The 17,491-nt window shown below is 40.6% G+C and overlaps 1 protein-coding gene across 3 annotated transcripts in view; it reads right to left on the bottom strand.

Annotated features, from left to right (window-relative positions):
* Window positions 1–17,491, bottom strand: part of atg7 (ATG7 autophagy related 7 homolog (S. cerevisiae)) — a 72,357-nt gene that overhangs the window by 21,927 nt on the left and 32,939 nt on the right. For 2 of the 3 annotated variants that reach the window (XM_028001717.1, XM_028001716.1), the window contains exon 18: window positions 16,288–16,473. In XM_028001717.1, coding sequence (XP_027857518.1) covers window positions 16,303–16,473 — 171 coding nt within the window. In that variant the 3' untranslated portion in view covers window positions 16,288–16,302. Of the gene's footprint in view, window positions 1–16,287; window positions 16,474–17,491 lie in introns of those variants that run through there. The other variant, XM_028001719.1, reaches the window with a different exon arrangement.

Raw genomic sequence — 17,491 nt, 5'->3', positions numbered from 1 at the left:
GATGAGTAAAAACATTGGACTTGGCGTTCCCTCGCCCGGACGCGGGTCACCGGGGCCCCACTCTGGAGCCAGGCCTGGAGGGGGGGCACGATGGCAAGCGTCTGGTGGCCGGGCTTTTACCCATGGAGCCCGGCCGGGCTCAGCCCGAAGAGGAAACATGGGCCCCCCCTCCCATGGGCCCACCACCCGTGGGAGGGGCCAAAGGGGTCGGGTGCACTGTGTGATGGGTGGCGGCCAAGGGAGGGGACCCTGGCGGTCCGACCCTCGGTTGCAGAACCTGGCTCTTGGGACGTGGAATGTCACCTCTGTGGTGGGGAAGGAGCCGAGCTAGTGCGTGAGGTCAAGAGGTTCCGGCTAGAAATAGTTGGTCTCACCTCGACGCATGGCTCTGGTTCTGGAACCAGTCTCCTTGAGAGGGGCTGGACATACTTCCACTCTGGAGTTGCCCAGGGAGAGAGACGTCGGGCAGGAGTGGGCATACTTGTTGCTCCCCATCTCGGCGCCTGTACGTTGGGGTTTACCCCGGTGAACGAGAGGGTAGCATCCCTCCGCCTACGGGTGGGGGGACGGGTTCTGACTGTCGTTTGTGCTTACGGGCCGAACGACAGTTCAGATTACCCACCCTTTTTGGAGTCCTTAGAGGGAGTACTGGAGAGTGCTCCTCCTGGGGACTCCCTTGTTCTGCTGGGGGACTTCAACGCTCACGTGGGCAACGACAGTGAGACCTGGAGGGGCATGGTTGGGAGGAACGGCCCGCCCGACCTGAACTCGAGCGGTGTTCTGTTGCTGGACTTCTGTGCTCGCCATGGATTGTCCATAACGAACACCATGTTCAAGCATAAGGGTGTCCATATGTGCACTTGGCACCAGGACACCCTAGGCCGCAGTTCGATGATCGACTTTGTCATCGTTTCATCGGATCTGCGGCCGTATGTCTTGGACACTCGGGTGAAGAGAGGTGCGGAGCTGTCCACTGACCACTACCTGGTGGTGAGTTGGCTCCGGTGGTGGGGGCGAAAGCCGGTCAGACCTGGCAGGCCCAAACGTGTTGTGAGGGTCTGCTGGGAACGTCTGGCGGAATCCCCTGTGAGACGGAGCTTTAACTCCCATCTCCGGCAAAACTTCGAACACGTCCCGGGGGAGGTGGGGGACATGGAGTCTGAGTGGACCGTGTTCCGTGCCTCCATTGTCGAGGCGGCCGATAGGAGCTGTGGCCGCAAGGTTGTCGGTGCCTGTCGCGGCGGCAACCCTCGAACCCGTTGGTGGACACCTTCGGTGAGGGATGCCGTCAGGCTGAAGAAGGAGTCCTATCGGGCCTTTTTGGCCCGATAAGCAGCTGATGGGTACCGGCGGGCGAAGCGGCATGCGGCTCGGGTGGTTGCTGAGGCAAAAACTCGGGCGTGGGAGGAGTTTGGAGAGGCCATGGAGAAAGACTTCCGCACGGCTTCGAGGCGATTCTGGTCCACCATCCGGCGTCTCAGGGGGGGGAAGCGGTGCAGCACCAACACTGTTTATAGTGGGGATGGTGTGCTGCTGACCTCTACTCGGGACATTGTGGGTCGGTGGGCAGAGTACTTCGAAGACCTCCTCAATCCCACCAACATGCCTTCCACTGAGGAAGCGGAGCCTGGGGACTCTGGGTTGGGCTCTCCAATCTCTGGGGGCGAGGTCGCCGAGGTGGTTAAAAAGCTCCTCGGTGGCAAGGCCCCGGGGGTGGATGAGATCCGCCCGGAGTTCCTTAAGGCTCTGGATGTTGTAGGGTTGTGTTGGTTGACGCGACTCTGCAATATCGCATGGACATCGGGGGCAGTTCCCCTGGAATGGCAGACTGGGGTGGTGGTCCCCCTGTTCAAAAAGGGGGACCGGAGGGTGTGCTCCAATTATAGAGGGGTCACACTCTTAAGCCTCCCTGGCAAGGTCTATTCAGGGGTCCTGGAGAGGAGGGTCCGTCGGATAGTCGAACCTCGGATTCAGGAAGAGCAGTGTGGCTTTCGTCCTGGTCGTGGAACATTGGACCAGCTCTACACCCTCGGCAGGGTCCTGGAGGGTGCATGGGAGTTCGCCCAACCAGTCTACATGTGTTTTGTGGACTTGGAGAAGGCGTTCGACCGTGTCCCTCGGGGAGCCCTGTGGGGGGTTCTCCGGGAGTATGGGGTACCGGGCCCTTTGATACGGGCTGTCAGGTCCCTGTATGACCGGTGTCAGAGTCTGGTCCGCATTGCCGGCAGTAAGTCGGGCTCATTTCCGGTGAGAGTTGGACTCCGCCAGGGCTGCCCTTTGTCACCGATTCTGTTCATCACTTTCATGGACAGAATTTCTAGGCGCAGCCAAGGTGTTGAGGGGATCCGATTTGGTGGCCTTAGGATCTCATCTCTGCTTTTCGCAGACGATGTGGTCCTTTTGGCTTCATCAGATCGTGATCTGCAGCTCTTGCTGGAGCGGTTCGCAGCCGAGTGTGAAGCGGCCGGGATGGGGATCAGTGCCTCCAAATCCGAGGCCATGGTCTTGAGCCGGAAAAGGGTAGAGTGCCTTCTCCGGGTCAGGGGGGGTGTCCTGCCCCAAGTGGAGGAGTTTAAGTATTTCGGGATCTTGTTCACGAATGGGGGAAGAAGGGAGCGGGAGATCGACAGGCGGATTGGCGCAGCGTCTGCTGTCAAGCGGGCGCTGTACCGGTCCGTCGTGGTGAAGAGAGAGCTGAGCCAAAAAGCGAAGCTCTCGATTTACCGGTCGATCTACGTTCCCACCCTCATCTATGGTCATGAGCTTTGGGTCATGACCGAAAGAACGAGATCGCGGATACAAGCGGCCGAAATGGGTTTTCTCCGTAGGGTGGCTGGGCTCTCCCTTAGAGATAGGGTGAGAAGCTCAGTCATCCGGGAGGGACTCAGAGTAGAGCCGCTGCTCCTCCACATCGAGAGGAGCCAGTTGAGGTGGCTCGGGCATCTGGTCAGGATGCCTCCTGGACGCCTCCCTGGTGAGGTGTTCCGGGCACGTCCCACCGGGAGGAGGCCCCGGGGAAGACCCAGGACACGCTGGAGAGACTATGTCTCTCGGCTGGCCTGGGAACGCCTCGGGATTCCCCCGGAAGAGCTGGAAGAAGTGGCCGGGGAGAGGGAAGTCTGGGCCTCCCTTCTGAAGCTGCTACCCCCGTGACCCGACCTCGGATAAGCGGAAGAAGATGGATGGATGGATGGATGGATGGATGTCATAGTATGATGGTATGAATTTGTTTGACTTTTTATACCATATTTTCTACACAAACTTATTGGGGCTACATATGAGCTAGCTCATATGTGTTTTTATGGATTTAAAAACACAAAACTGTTCTCTCATATCATTAAATGTTTCAGGTGCTTTTAATTAAATGACAAAACAAATTGCAACATTACCCCTTCCTCACCTGTTGCTGTAGCCTAGTTATAAAGAAGGACACTACACTTTAATAATGCATAGAAGAAAGACAAACTCAGATTTTTGCAAAAACTTTCTGTAATAAAAAACGCGGACAGTCATGGTGTGGAAGTTAAATGAGAATCAGTCAAAATTCTTTTTGAGGAAATATCAATTTATAATTACAAGTGTCAATGCTAGATATAGACACAGACTCCCTGACTAGTGTACTGTTGATGTTTCTGATGCATTTTAAGTGGATGTGATTTAGGTTGTGTAGGAAGTGAAAGTCAAATCTAAAGGAGCCATGCCATCACAGGTTCAGAAATAGTTGTTAAAAGCAAACCGACAGGAAGAAGAGTTGAGCTAAACAGGGATGACTCGACTACTACTCAGTCTGTTGCAACCTAATCGTCTGTCAGTCCGAGCATGCTGCCAGCTGCCAGGCTGGAAGGAGGCATCACTCTGGACTGACTGACGCCGGTGACGAGGAGCCATGTATAGGAACAGGAGCGCTGTAAGTTTTCCCATGTAGTGAGGGAAAAAAGGTCCCGTTTATGACCTGCGAAAATAACTCTTCCATGATTGATGATCGGTAATTCTGGATGAACTCCTTTGGGCTCAAGATATAGGACAGCTGTCCTGGGTCCCATACGTCATCTCTTTTCCTCACCTACAGTAGACCTCTTATCCATCTTCAGCCCCATGTGCAAATGTATTATTAACACTAAAGAAGTATAGAGATAGAGCACTTAATGCAGTTTAGTTCTTATCTTCAGTAATTTTCTAAACTACCCTCATCTTTATCATCTCTGTATCACCAGCAAAGCCATTAAAACACATTAGCAGAGCAAGAAGTCAACAGATTACATTTTAACATGTTTTACAAAACAGGAAAGATGAATCACAGGCATGATGTTATTTTAACATGTACTGTCTGCGTCTTAGTTATATATAGATTCGACTGGAATTTTGTTGGAGGTAGCATCCTGTAATAAGGGAAACAGTGAGCAGCTATGTTAGCTCTAAGAGTCATATTACCTCAGCTACAGTGAGACAAAATGAGGAATGACCCAACTGGTCTGTTTGAACCTTTAATAAACAAACTTGGACAAGAATATTCACTCTTGCAGATGCAGTAATTTATATGCATGTGTTGATGCAAAGGCCTGGGCTACCTAATAATTTGCTTGTGTGTTTTTTTTAAATAAAAATATCTGAAAATGAACTCAAGAGTTCTGCAAACCTTGATGAAGCAAAGTAGAGGTTTTAAACCAAGATTGCTTTCCATCTGTCTTTTCAGAAGGTAGTGTATATACATATATACATTTGTATATACATGTATATACAGTATATATATATAATCTTGTCTATGTACGAGGAGCTCTGAGAGGCCGTCCCTCTACTTTGAGCTCCCCTCAGATAATAAGGGGAGGAGATAATAATCTCCTACTCATAGTTCTAATCTCTACTTCAAACCTATTCCACCCTTAATGTGACATATTTACTATATGATTCAGTTTAAAAGCAAATAACAGAAAGCTATGATAACCTGGTGCTATAAATGTGCACACCAATAAACTAATACTTTGTTAAAGCACACTCAGTGAATTTCAACATTAAGTCATTTTGTATTCTCATCTGCCATCAATAACAGAGAATCTAACTAGAAATAATATTCACCTGTAGTAGCAGGATTTTATGGACATTTGCTCATTTTCATCCCTGAGCTAAATCTATAAGCCTCTTTCATAAAACACTTCAAGGTCTGTCTAAGTTACCATGTGTTTGTAAAAAGAGGAATACATCGCAGGGCGCAGAACTCTGCCCACCTTTGTTACACCCCTGACTCGCCAAGCAAGTTAGTCACAGACTATGTGGTTACTTGTCTTCATTGTAAACTGGGGTTATTGAAGTTATAAACAGTTCCAAACGCAAGTCGGTTCTGACTCAAAACCACCAGAATTCTGTTGCAAACCTGAAGATCGGGAAGGATTTGACTTTTCAGCCTCAAGGATGGGTACTGGGCACCACTTTAAAATGCATTATAGTGCATGTTTTGCTCAATGGCAGAGTAGAGCTGCGCTGGTCTGAGATGAACAAAGCCCAGAACACAGTGTACTGCTGAGCATGACACCCTGAAGCAATCGGTGTCCCGGTACGTTTGACACAAGATGAAACACATAACAGGAGCTAAATTAATCCGGGAGCAAAAGGCGATTTTAAAAAGCTGTCTGCCGTCTTTGCTCACAGTAAGTTTACTTTGGTATCATTCTGTAACAAGTGATAGTGAATAATGATCCTTCTATCAATAATGAACATATTTGAGCTCTTATTGACACATTAGAACAATTAATGCTCCCTGCTCAGCACCCTTCTCACCTGACTTTGCCTCTAGCCCCCATGATGACCTCCAATCTTAAAAGCAGCCACACGGTGTGTGAACTTTTGAGATCTACAGCATGTTTGTCAACCCCCACTTTGACCTTAACCAAAAAGCCTCAAGCTAACAGCTAGTTGCAAAACAGCAATTGGAATTGCCTTGTTATTGAAATGAGTTAAAAGAATAAATTTGCCTTTTTTTTACCAATAAGCAGTTGCTAGAAAAATATTAAAGAAATGTTTCATAGAACAGTTGAAAAGAGAAACAGAAAGGGACAGCTAATTAAAATTTAAATAAGATAACAATTTTTCTATAAACCACACAAAAAATATGCATTATATATACATATTATATTGATAAGCTCTAGAAATAAATATTGCAGATTCAGAACACAAGTAAAGAACAACACCATGCAAGGTAATGCTAAGTATTGAGGTTGAAAGTCAAGCTACTGAATCAAAGTCACTCAATTTAGCTTGTGAAGAACTGGGGAGAAATAGGCTATCTATAGTATTAGTGTGTGTGTGAGTATGTGGGGGTGGGAGAGGAAGTGTGTAAAGAAAAAAAGGATCTAAGACGCTACATGTATGTACATAGCTGACATGCATCCTTACATATTTCTTTATAATTAGCTGTGCAATATATGTCAAGAAAGCATAGCTGAGATACTTATGAGACATAAATACACGTGTGCTATTCAATGACACTGACAGATCAGCACATGTATGTGAACTTACGTATTGATGGTAAAAAAAAAAAAAAAAAAAAAAATCTAATCCTGCATGAAGACTGTAAAAATGTAGAAAGGAGTGATTATCATTTATTTCATCATAATCTTTCTCTGTAACTCACAAAAAGCTTTTTGTAGTGAAATATGAACTAGGCAATGCAGCTATATATTAATAATTGAATATTAATAGGTTATGACTCAAACAGATGCTTTTTTTTCATTTTCTTTTTTTGTTTTTGATAAAACATTTTTATATAAAATATTAAATAAAAATAGCCCAAGATGAGACTAATGGTTATTTCCTGCTCTTTAATCTAAACAAACAGCCATGGCAGCAGTCAATGTCTTTTGAAATCATGAGGTCAGAAGAACCCTTACAGCTCAAACAGAAACAACACCTTGACTTTCTCAAAAAAACAGAAGCTGATGATCTAAAACCCATGTGAGAGCCTCAAAATGCATTCAAATGTTTAACTGATGAAGGTAGTGAAATCAGTAACCTAATGAAGAGGGTTTCTTCCCTCAGAACATGACTAAGCATGTACTTATACGAGTGTGTTTTGAAGAACTGCTAAAACACAGGCTTTTATTCAGTAGCATTTTGCTAATTCACTAGACTGAACTGGATGTACGCAATTAAATAAAATAAAATGGCTCTGTTTCTCTTGAGTGGTTTGAGATGGCTTTTGTTGTGAAGTCAACTAATAATGAATTAATACTAAAGCATTTTCCAACCTCTGGAGTGAAAATGAAAGTCAGAAAATTAAATTGAAGTGCTTCAACACTTTAAAGTGGATGAGTGCATGCTGATGGCTCCTGCAATGCACTGGGAGTGAATTTATTGATTATTTTACTGCACAGCTTAATATAGTGAAGAAGGATAGATGGTGACATAAAAAGAGTGGTGTGGTGTAAAGGAGTTAGATTTTTGTTTGTTAAACTCTTTAATGAATCATTCAAAGTCTGACTGTGCTGAGATTAAAAAATCTCAGGATTTAAAATTGTCCACAGAATGCTGCTAATAAATAAAAATGATTTCAGGCTGTCTGAGAAAAAGGCAATAGATTTGTAGCTTCCTGTAAGACTCATTTTGATTGTTTGTGGAAATTAGGGGCAGCTATCAGGAACATGCAAGAACAGAAAAGAAATAAACAGGACTTTTTAAAGACACACACACACAGTCACATAATAATTTCAAGGAACGTCAAAAGCAATAAACGGAAATCAAAATAAACTGTTCAAGGACAGTTGATTGCATTCAATTGGAAATGAAAAATGTTTCTCCTTGTCTTGCCATCTTCGTCTCATTTGTCCCACAGGAGGGTGTGCAGCGCACTAATGAAAAAGCAGCCGTAATATAATTTTCCTCCCAAAGTCCATCTGGTAATAATTGTAGCATGTAGCAACTGTAGATGTGTTTGGATAAAGCTCTGAGAGACATGGGGCCCAGTGACGCTCGCCAAGTGAATGTGTGTGTGGGCGAGAGCAAAAGCGGGAATGAGAAAAAAAAAAATCGTGTGACTAGTGAGAGGCTTCACTGTGACCACGCTCACAGTTGTGTGACTGCCAAGTGGCTGTGTGATGGGCCAGCATAACTAAATCATCTTTATTGTCAGTGCAGTTTTACGTAGAGAAGCAGAGAGCGGGTCAGGATGAGTGGGGGCGGTTAGCTGACCTCTGCTCCTACATGGGATTAATGTGACTCAAGTTATGATTAGTGGCATCTGATGGCTTACAGACTGTTTTGAAAAAGATCAACACGCACACAGGTGTCTATTTTTAACTTATATTTACTGTCTACATACTGACATTTAGCCAAACAGATTTTTTTCAGAAAGATTCAGAGGTTAAGTTTAGTTCAGGCTTATTCGATCTACTAATAAACAAATGTATAACCCCTGAACATTTAACTTTTAATCCACTGAACCAAAGGTCCTCATATCAGAGCCTTATTCTCAATGGAGTACTTTACATATCAGACTTCTCCTATACTGGTGTCAGGGGACAGATGATTTCACAACAATTTCAACACTAACATGTCAGTGTTATTTAAACAAATTCAGGTTACGCCTTTGTGTTTTTGTATTACTCAAGCAACACAACAATCCTGCGGATTCTGGTGAAACCTAGAAGAGCCAATTAATTCCAGCAGAGGTAATAGAAATCTTCACTACGATTAAGGCACTGCTTATAAAAGCAATCAGCATCTTTGTTTGTGTTTTTGGGTTATTGTTGGAGGGACATTTAACCCTGATGCCAGAGAATTATAAAGTAGTCATGTTGACTGAAAAGTCTCCCCTAAACATGTAAAGAAAATAAAAACAAACATCAAAATGGACAATATTAGAACAGTGGTTAATGATATACATTAATCACCAACAATGTGAAACAGAAACCTTTAAGACATTATTTAAAGCTGTATATATAAAAGAAACCAACACTAAACCTGAGCATCGACACAAAATGTTTAACCCTAATCACAAAACAGGGGAGTATTTCATCAGTGATCTCATAGTTAAATGAGATTTAACCATCTTTTCTATATGGTGCATCAATACATCATCAACTACTGGTCGTGTTGGAGTTAGCTGGAATTAAAGAAAGGTAATTTTTTAGGGTGCAGTAATATTTTTATTTAAAATACCCTATATTAGACGTGATTCCATTTTACTACCCTGATCCTAACTACTCTGAACTTTAGCACCCAAAAATAAACTTTGTTAAGTTTTAATCTCCCCCAAGTTTTTTTGTTGTTTGTTTCAACTGTGTTTTCAGCAATAAATCTGTAACTAATGACTTTTTAACAACAACTTTCTTTTATAAATAGCGTAAAGTAGGCCTAAAATTTGTGCTAAAAGTAACTGTAACATGTTTATACATACTAGCTTGAATAGAAGAACCTACTGATCTGAGGTTATGACATCTTATTTTTGTTAATTGTGGTTATACCGTAGAGAGAGAGAGAGAGAGAGAGAGAAAAATCTAATTCCTCCACAATCCAAGGAATCACAAAATAATAACAGGTGTTTAATAATTTAGGACAGATTTATCCCTAAAGAGCACTGCACACATAAAACACACCAACCAACAGCATACCTTCTTGTTTCAAACTTAAAACCTGTTGACAACAAACCTTCCTGAGGAGTACTGGTCGTTTTTATTTGTCCCTCAGAACATAGATCTGTTAAAACGTTCTAATATAAAATGTTTAAAACGCAAACATGTTGCTTTAGCTCCTCCCACTGACTCCCCATTGGCTTAAAGTAGAAATCCACAATTTATTACAGCTAAAATTAATGGAAAATATGAGCTGTGGTTGAATTTAAACTAGGATGACTGAAATATATTACTGAGAATATTGTTCTAAGTGCTTCATTCCCCTTCAAAGAACCCCCCATGAAGGTTCAGAGTAACCTCAGAGTAAGTGCGTCCCTCCAAGCAATATATTTCTATCCAGGCAATATCTTTTCACAGTAATTGTTGCAGTGGAAAAGGAAGGGGGTATGAAAAGAGTATTATCAATTACATTTATCAGGTGAAATCATATTTCAAGATAATCAAAAAATCTTAATCTGAGAATTTAAAAATAAAGAACATAAAATGAATGATTTCTACTTACATTGCACTAAAGTGTTAAAAATCAATAATTCATAAGAGAGGCATTGGTTTTTATCAGCTTTTGTCTTTGTTTTTGATAAAATACCACAAGTTGCAATGCTTTGACACAGTAACATTCATTTTCTTTGTATAACTACAAGTGGAAAGCTATTCAAACCCAAACCAAAAGAGAGCCATAATTTAATCTTAAGTCATCTTGCAGTGAGTGTACATGTCTACCACAATGTCAATTATAAACTGTAACCAATGCAAAAGTTAAAAATAGTCAGACAATTACCTTTGAAGTTTTACAACCTCAAAATAGAAAACTGAGAAAAAAAGATGTCACCAGTCCCAAAAACAGAGCAAAGTGAGAAGTGACACAAAGTTGTTATTCTGGATGGACACGACTAGCACATGCAAGACAACATGTACTCTGTTTGGTACATTTATAGTAAGATTAAAGGGCATATTTACACAAAATTACCTATTATGATGCAAATTCAAATTAATAATAATTTGTTTCTGTTCTATTTCCAATTTTTACATATCTGACCTCATCAAGTTAAGTTAGTACTGATCCAAAGTAAAGACATCATTTCTAACTTTCATAGTTTTCCAGACTCAAATTTATTGATTTCTTCCCCAGTTTTTTATGACATTATGTAAGATTAAAAGCAAAACAAATACCTTGTTGGGATCAGTGAAAAAGTTTAATACACTGGTTTTGTTTGTACATAGACAAACATAGATCATCTCAATAGCACTTAAAAATTCTACACCTATGGTACCTAAACCTAGCTTAAGAGTCACTGGTCCAGTTTAAAACCTTCAGAGATTTAAGAAGCCCAAAAAGTTGTGAAATTGACGTTTTCTTGACTCAACAATGAAGGACGTAATTTAAAATAATTTTTCCCAATTACTGTGTCATGGGCTTCTGGCTCAATCAATGGACTCTTATTTATTAACGCTCCTTACAGGAAGCGGTTATACTGTCCTGCAACTATCAGACAGAGAAGAAGAAAAGCAAAGTTGGGTGCTGCGTGGCTCATAGAACAGGCGCACCACGAGCACAGACTATGGTCCTCAATGTGGTTGTTCTGGGTTTGATTCCCTTTTTCCTGTCAAATTACTGTTCAATGAAGTTCATTAAAGGCTCACAGTGCCAAAATAATTATACGACGTGCAAAGTTTGTCATATGCTAATTGAACATGCTAGGTACAATGTAGGCAATTTGAGATACTGTCTTCCTGACAAAGGGATGTTGACTGAATATTTCAGCATGGAAATAGTTATGTTGCCAAGCAACGAAGGGAGTTGGGTGGTGGAGCTATCATGTGAGTCTATGCTAAATTTTTCATAGAAGTAAGTCTCACTCAGTTCTGGTGGTACACTGGGATGAGCGAGTATCCCTTGTTTGCCACTCGAGTAATAAAACTCCTCTCACCATTCGAGTTACAACTATCTCTGTGATTGCAGCTTCCCAGCTCTGGTTTAGCTAAAGACAAACCACATATCAAGCAGAAAATCAATCCTTGAAACAGACGTCTTATCTGGAGCAAAAACTATTCTGAAATTTCACATTTTTCCTGCAAATTCAGGGTTTCTTTTGGTGTTACATCAAGGCAGAACATGGTGCTTATTAAGTATTTTCAAAGCACAATATGTTCTAGCAACTGGATTCAGATAGGTAGTCAGGAGAAATAATTATGTTGTAAACCTGAATGCTTTTGAAATTCACTCTTTGGAAAAAGGAAAAAAAAACAACAAAAAAAAAACAAAATCACTACTAAGAAAGAGATTTTCTTTTCTATAGTGCAATGTTGGTTGCAGTTTCCATGAAAGGATTTTCAAATAAAACTAGATAATGTGAGTTATAAACAATAATTCTCAGAATTTGCAGTTTTTCATTTTATGCATTTTCCACTAAAATTGCAACAGAGGTCGTGAAAAATAGTTGTGACTGATTAGTCTGGTTGGTATGACATCCTTTTGATTAAGGCTGGAATAAATGACTGAATATTTTTTAAACAGTTCAGAACCAATGCTCTAAATAATCTAATCCAACATAAAAAGCCATTATTTTTTTCTATAATTATTTTTCCAAAGATGGAGCAGGGAATGAAGTTGGTAAAGTCAACATTTTTCCATAACGAGTTCTTTCCTCACCTAAAAAAAAAAAAAAAAAAAAATCAAGGTCCATTCTTTATGTTACTTAGATTTTTACAGTGCAGTTTCAGGTCACAGATATTAGATTTTTGTGGCTGGATACTCAGGTCTCTTGAGGGTTAAGATGCAATATGCTGCATACAAATGTTTGAAATACATGCAACTGCTTTGCCAGACTCATAGTAGATTTTCCACCCGGCCGTGCTCATACCACAGTTTGAAATCCTAGCAGGACTGCTTACACAAAGGAGCCATTCATAGGGGTTTGTGCGTGACTTATGAGCATGCACACATGCACGCTCATGCACACCAACATACGCACAGCTTTCAGTCAGTCTAAAATTTCACCAAACTTGAACTGCCTCAAAACCCCACGGTGACCGCGTAAAAAGTGGTTCTCATGTTACAAACTCACCCAAAATAGACCTTAAGTACATAGTGGAGACATCTGATGACGTAAATTATAGTTTAGAGCGACACACACAAGTTAGAGTGTGCAAAAGCACACACAGACTCTCTTTCACTGTGCTAAATGCAGTTTGATGATACAGGAAAGAACAAAAAAATGAGTGGGGTATAATGTCCAACATACAGATATAGAACAATGGGTAATAAGTTTCACTTTCAATTATTGTTTCACAACAGGAAACTTGAAAATATAGGTCAAGGAAAAAACAGAGGCAAAAATCTTTGTCTTGCATCTTTTTCAAATCAAGAAACGTTTTCATTTCAGTGAAAAATAAAAACTAGTGTCCTTTGCTGCAACTACGCAGAAAGACTCACTAGAGAATGTTATCCAAGAGAAGTAGTTTGTAGAAAAAGTAATCAGTGTAGAGGAAACAGGCGCAAAGACTGCTGGCGCTAGTGGGCTGAGCAATCAAAACAATCCCTCTATGTTCTGATTGAAGAGAAAGGGTTTGACGCCATACTCTTCAACACGCTTCGTCAGAGAGAGAAGGGGTGGGGAGAGAAGGAAGAAACAAGAGATATACAAAATGATAGGGAATGAAGTGGAGACGGAGTGTAAATAATAAGTCCCTTATACTTAACTTCCCTCATATCATTCTTTTTCTGTTTTCTCCTCTTCTAATCACCCTCTTTTTAGTTGTCTTCTAATCTCAGTCAATTTTCTTGGTTCTTTCCCACCTCATCCACCATTTATGTTTAATAAATCAGAGTTGTAGAGAAACTACATGGGAAATTCCCACACTGTGGCTGGATAAGACCCAGCTCCCACCACCCACGCTCGTTTTCCGCCTCTCCCTCGGCTCCCTCTGTCTGCTGTCAGAGGGGAGTCTTGAGGAAAACCACCCATATTCCACCACAGACTATTCTGGATGTTTGCCGGAAATGTATCCCTCTTGTTGTTCCACAAGAATCAAAGTTGAGCTCAATGGTAGAAAAGTCAAAGAGTAGAAGGCAGAGGAAAAAGGTTCCTCAGCTTTCGAATAAAAAAAGTCAGTCTTCTGTAAAATATTAAGTCCGACAAATAATACGGAAAATTATATTCTTTGAGGTAGAGAAACAATCATAAGGTCAAAAACATTTGTTCCCTTAGGTGCATCTGTCCAAACAAGTCCTGTGAAATCATTTAGGTCAAAGCTACAACAGGACAAATACAAAAAAAACCAAAGTATTTTTTATTGTCAGTGCTGATTCACTATTCACTGATTCACATTTCCAAACTATCTTTGGTTTGGAAATGTTTTGTTATTCAGACTCCTCAGATTCAGACTCCAAAAGTAAAAAGTAAGCATTTCTAACTTATACTTTTGTCTTTTAATTGATATCATAACAAAGCATTAATTGTCAAAAGATAAAATTTTGATTCTGATTTGCAGTTTTCTAGACAGGGAGAGCATATTTTTTCCTCCAACTCTAGACTGTATGCTGCCATCTACTTGTTTATATAGCAGTGGTAAACACGTGCAAGACAGTGCAAGTGTTAGCACCTCACTAACATGAATTTCTTCATCTTGTCAGCGCACGATTATAACCTCTCTGAACTAAGACAGAGTGGTCTATAAAAGTCAGCTAGAAGGATTTTTAATAAGACCACAAGAGAAGTTTAATGAGAAGATTAGTGGTTTGTTTTTGAAGAAATACAATAAGACAAACTTTATAACTTCTAAGAGATAAGGCAGGAATGTTGTGGTCTGTCTCTCCAACTGTACCTTCAAAGGAAGACACCTATAAGTAGTGAGATTTTTTTCATACACGCTGTACTTTTTACAAAATCAAAGTGAGATTACATAAGAGGATAAATGCTTGTTTAACTTTTTTAAGAATTTAGAATTTGAAATTTTTCTGGGCGCCTTAATACATAAATATTGATAAAAGTGTTTGCTCATTCAACTTCCCACACATATAAACTGGAGCGACATCCACTTCCTGTGTCCTGTCAGCTCACTGTTTGCAGCTACAACATCTCCAGTTCTTAAGAAGACTCTACATGTTCTACTAATTTGAATTTCTGACTATGGTTCCAGAAGCATGTCTACGATATCAGACACTAATGTCAGAGAAGAATCCTTGCTTTAACGCATCTACAAGGTGCTCTATCGGGTTGAGATCAGGATTGGTGGAGCATTTTAAGACTTCCTTTCATTGGAGCAAACAAATTGACCTAACTCTTGAAAAACATCCTCACATTTTCAACCCATCTGCAACAAACTTTATATTTAACACAATCTAGTCAGGTAAGGGACAACTGCCAAACAGATTTGTCCTATTTTTTTTTTACAAGAAAGGGAGACCGGATTTGTCACTCCAGAAAAAGTTTCCAGTGCTCTAGATTCAAAAGGCTCTAAATGAACTCATCAACACTTTGCATTGCACTGGGTAATGAGAGGTTCGTTGCAGCTTTTAAAAGTGCAGACCCGTTCCATAAAGCTCAATGTTCATGAGCTAATCTAAAAGTCACAACAAATTGGAGGTCTGTAGCTACTGAATATGAAGTTCAAGTTCCTATGAGTGTCCCCTTTTTTCACCAATATTTCTAATATTCAATTTGATTAAGTCTTACACATGTGTAAGAATTTATTGATTGGGACGACTGAATTCATTGGTAAGGAGGGGAGATCCACTACTTCCAGAAATGTAGTATATAAGTTATTTAGCTAATATGCAAATCATTGGTTGTTGTATTTCATCTGAACTGCATTTTGTTTGTACGGCCTCAGCATTCACTTGATTTTCATGTTTATAGATCACAACCAAACTGGAAAAAACTGCCTCAGATCTGATGGATAAGGTTTTTCGTCCAGACTCAGCAGCCTCTTTGTCATGAATGTTTGTGTAAATCACTCTGGACAGGCATACAGAGATTCTATTATATTACCCTCACAATACTGGACTTGTCGGGAAAACAGACAAAATTTGACTTAGCAACCCAGCCTTGCAGTTCAAAATAAGCGTTGTCACATGAAGCAGCATCTGGATGATCACACACCATCCTGAATCATAACCATATTGATTAATGAAGACTTTGGTTCTGCAATTAAAGCACCCAGTGATTAAGCTAGCAGTGTACGTGTATACTACCCATTTACGACAGAAAGAACGATCGATGAGCTCTTTTCAGAGCATTTTAGATAATCTGATTGTAGAAAACCCAAGACATAATGAAGGCATACTATCTTGACACAAAAAATACTAAAATCAGTAATAGTGAAAACTTCATTTAGTAATTATACCCTATATATGTTGGCACAACATGCACTGTAAAAGGCTTGGCTTACTACAACTGGTGCCATCAGAGTGTTTCTTTCTTGTTCATAGTAAGAACATACTATGGGCTGGATATATAATCACATCACATTTATTATATAATATAATATATAATAAATGTGATGTGAACAGCTAACATAATAGTATTTAGAAACAAGGTGTGCACATGGATGGATGAGCATTATTTGAGTTTTTTGGTCATGCAGAAAAATATTTACCATTGTAACAATTTGTCATCCTGTTGTAACACCATTGTGGACTCTTAAAATTATAAATGATTAAAAAGAATCAGTTAAATTCTTCCTAAGATGAGTGGAACCAGTTTTTATGGTGTGTGGGTTTGTGATTTACCTCTGCAGCCTGAGTTTCCTGGTGCAGCAGAGTCAGTCCTGTGAGGTCTTCCAGAAATGAGTGGGAAGAATTAAAAACCTTGGACAGAAAGCTGAAACCTTCCCTCTCATAATGGTCCAGGACCTGCATGAAAGCAAAAGAAAACATCAGAACAAAGAAGAAAACTTTTAAAGTCGGTTTGAAGTTAACTCATACTAGTGAGGGATTACACTTTGATTTGCTTCAGTGATCAATGTAATGTCAGTCTCTTACAATCCTGATTTATATAGTAATGTCAAAGTTGAAACAACAAAACAAAGATAAATAATTTCACTGGACATTATAAAAAAGAGGCTACAATAAAGAATACTTTAAACTAGAGATGCACAATATATTGAATCACAAACAACATTGGGATATCAATATGTGATGCTGTATTTGGAAGTATGTTATATTTCAAGTATCATGCATTCAAACTCTGCATGCTGCTGGTATATTTCACCACATGGATTTGCTTTCACTGCCTGGTATGCACATACTTGACTTTGTTTATTTTGACCAAGATGCTAAACTTGTTGGAGATTTGGGGACATGAGTGATGAAAATGTGTGTTATTTTCAACTAATATAATTACTGTAACAATTAACAATAATATTGCAATTATGGGTTTTCCCCCTATCGCGAAAAACTACTTTAACCTGGCACAAAATTCACAAGTTGGCCTGACAATATTTTAAATGATAATCATTTATGGTTTGAATTAAGACAGCAGAATAAGTTTAATAAATGTGAAAATTATTTAGTATTGAGCAATTCAGTTTTAAACAAGATGAAGTGTAAAATGAACCTTTCTTCCCCCTCTGTGATACCTTTGAAGTCATTGCACTGTGTTTACCTTGATGTTTCATCAGGACCGACTTCAAATTCCCACACCACTGCTTCAGTATACACACATCCAGACACGCACACACACACGCACGCATCCTCTGCCCTTTCGACTACCTTCCTAAGACTGGACAAGCCTTTCATAGACGCCTACGGAGCCTCCTCTGCAGGTGTAGAGTTACCACTGTTTGAGACATCTGCACACTGTGCTCAGAACTGCCTTTATGTGTGCGTGCACGTGTGTGTTTTGCAGACTCAACCTGGCGTCTGGTCCCAG

The sequence above is a fragment of the Xiphophorus couchianus genome, chromosome 20 (assembly GCF_001444195.1).
Source record: "Xiphophorus couchianus chromosome 20, X_couchianus-1.0, whole genome shotgun sequence".
NCBI classification, from domain to species: Eukaryota; Metazoa; Chordata; class Actinopteri; order Cyprinodontiformes; family Poeciliidae; genus Xiphophorus; species Xiphophorus couchianus.
Note: the sequence above shows the minus strand (reverse complement) of the source record. Positions and strands in the feature narration are given on the sequence as shown.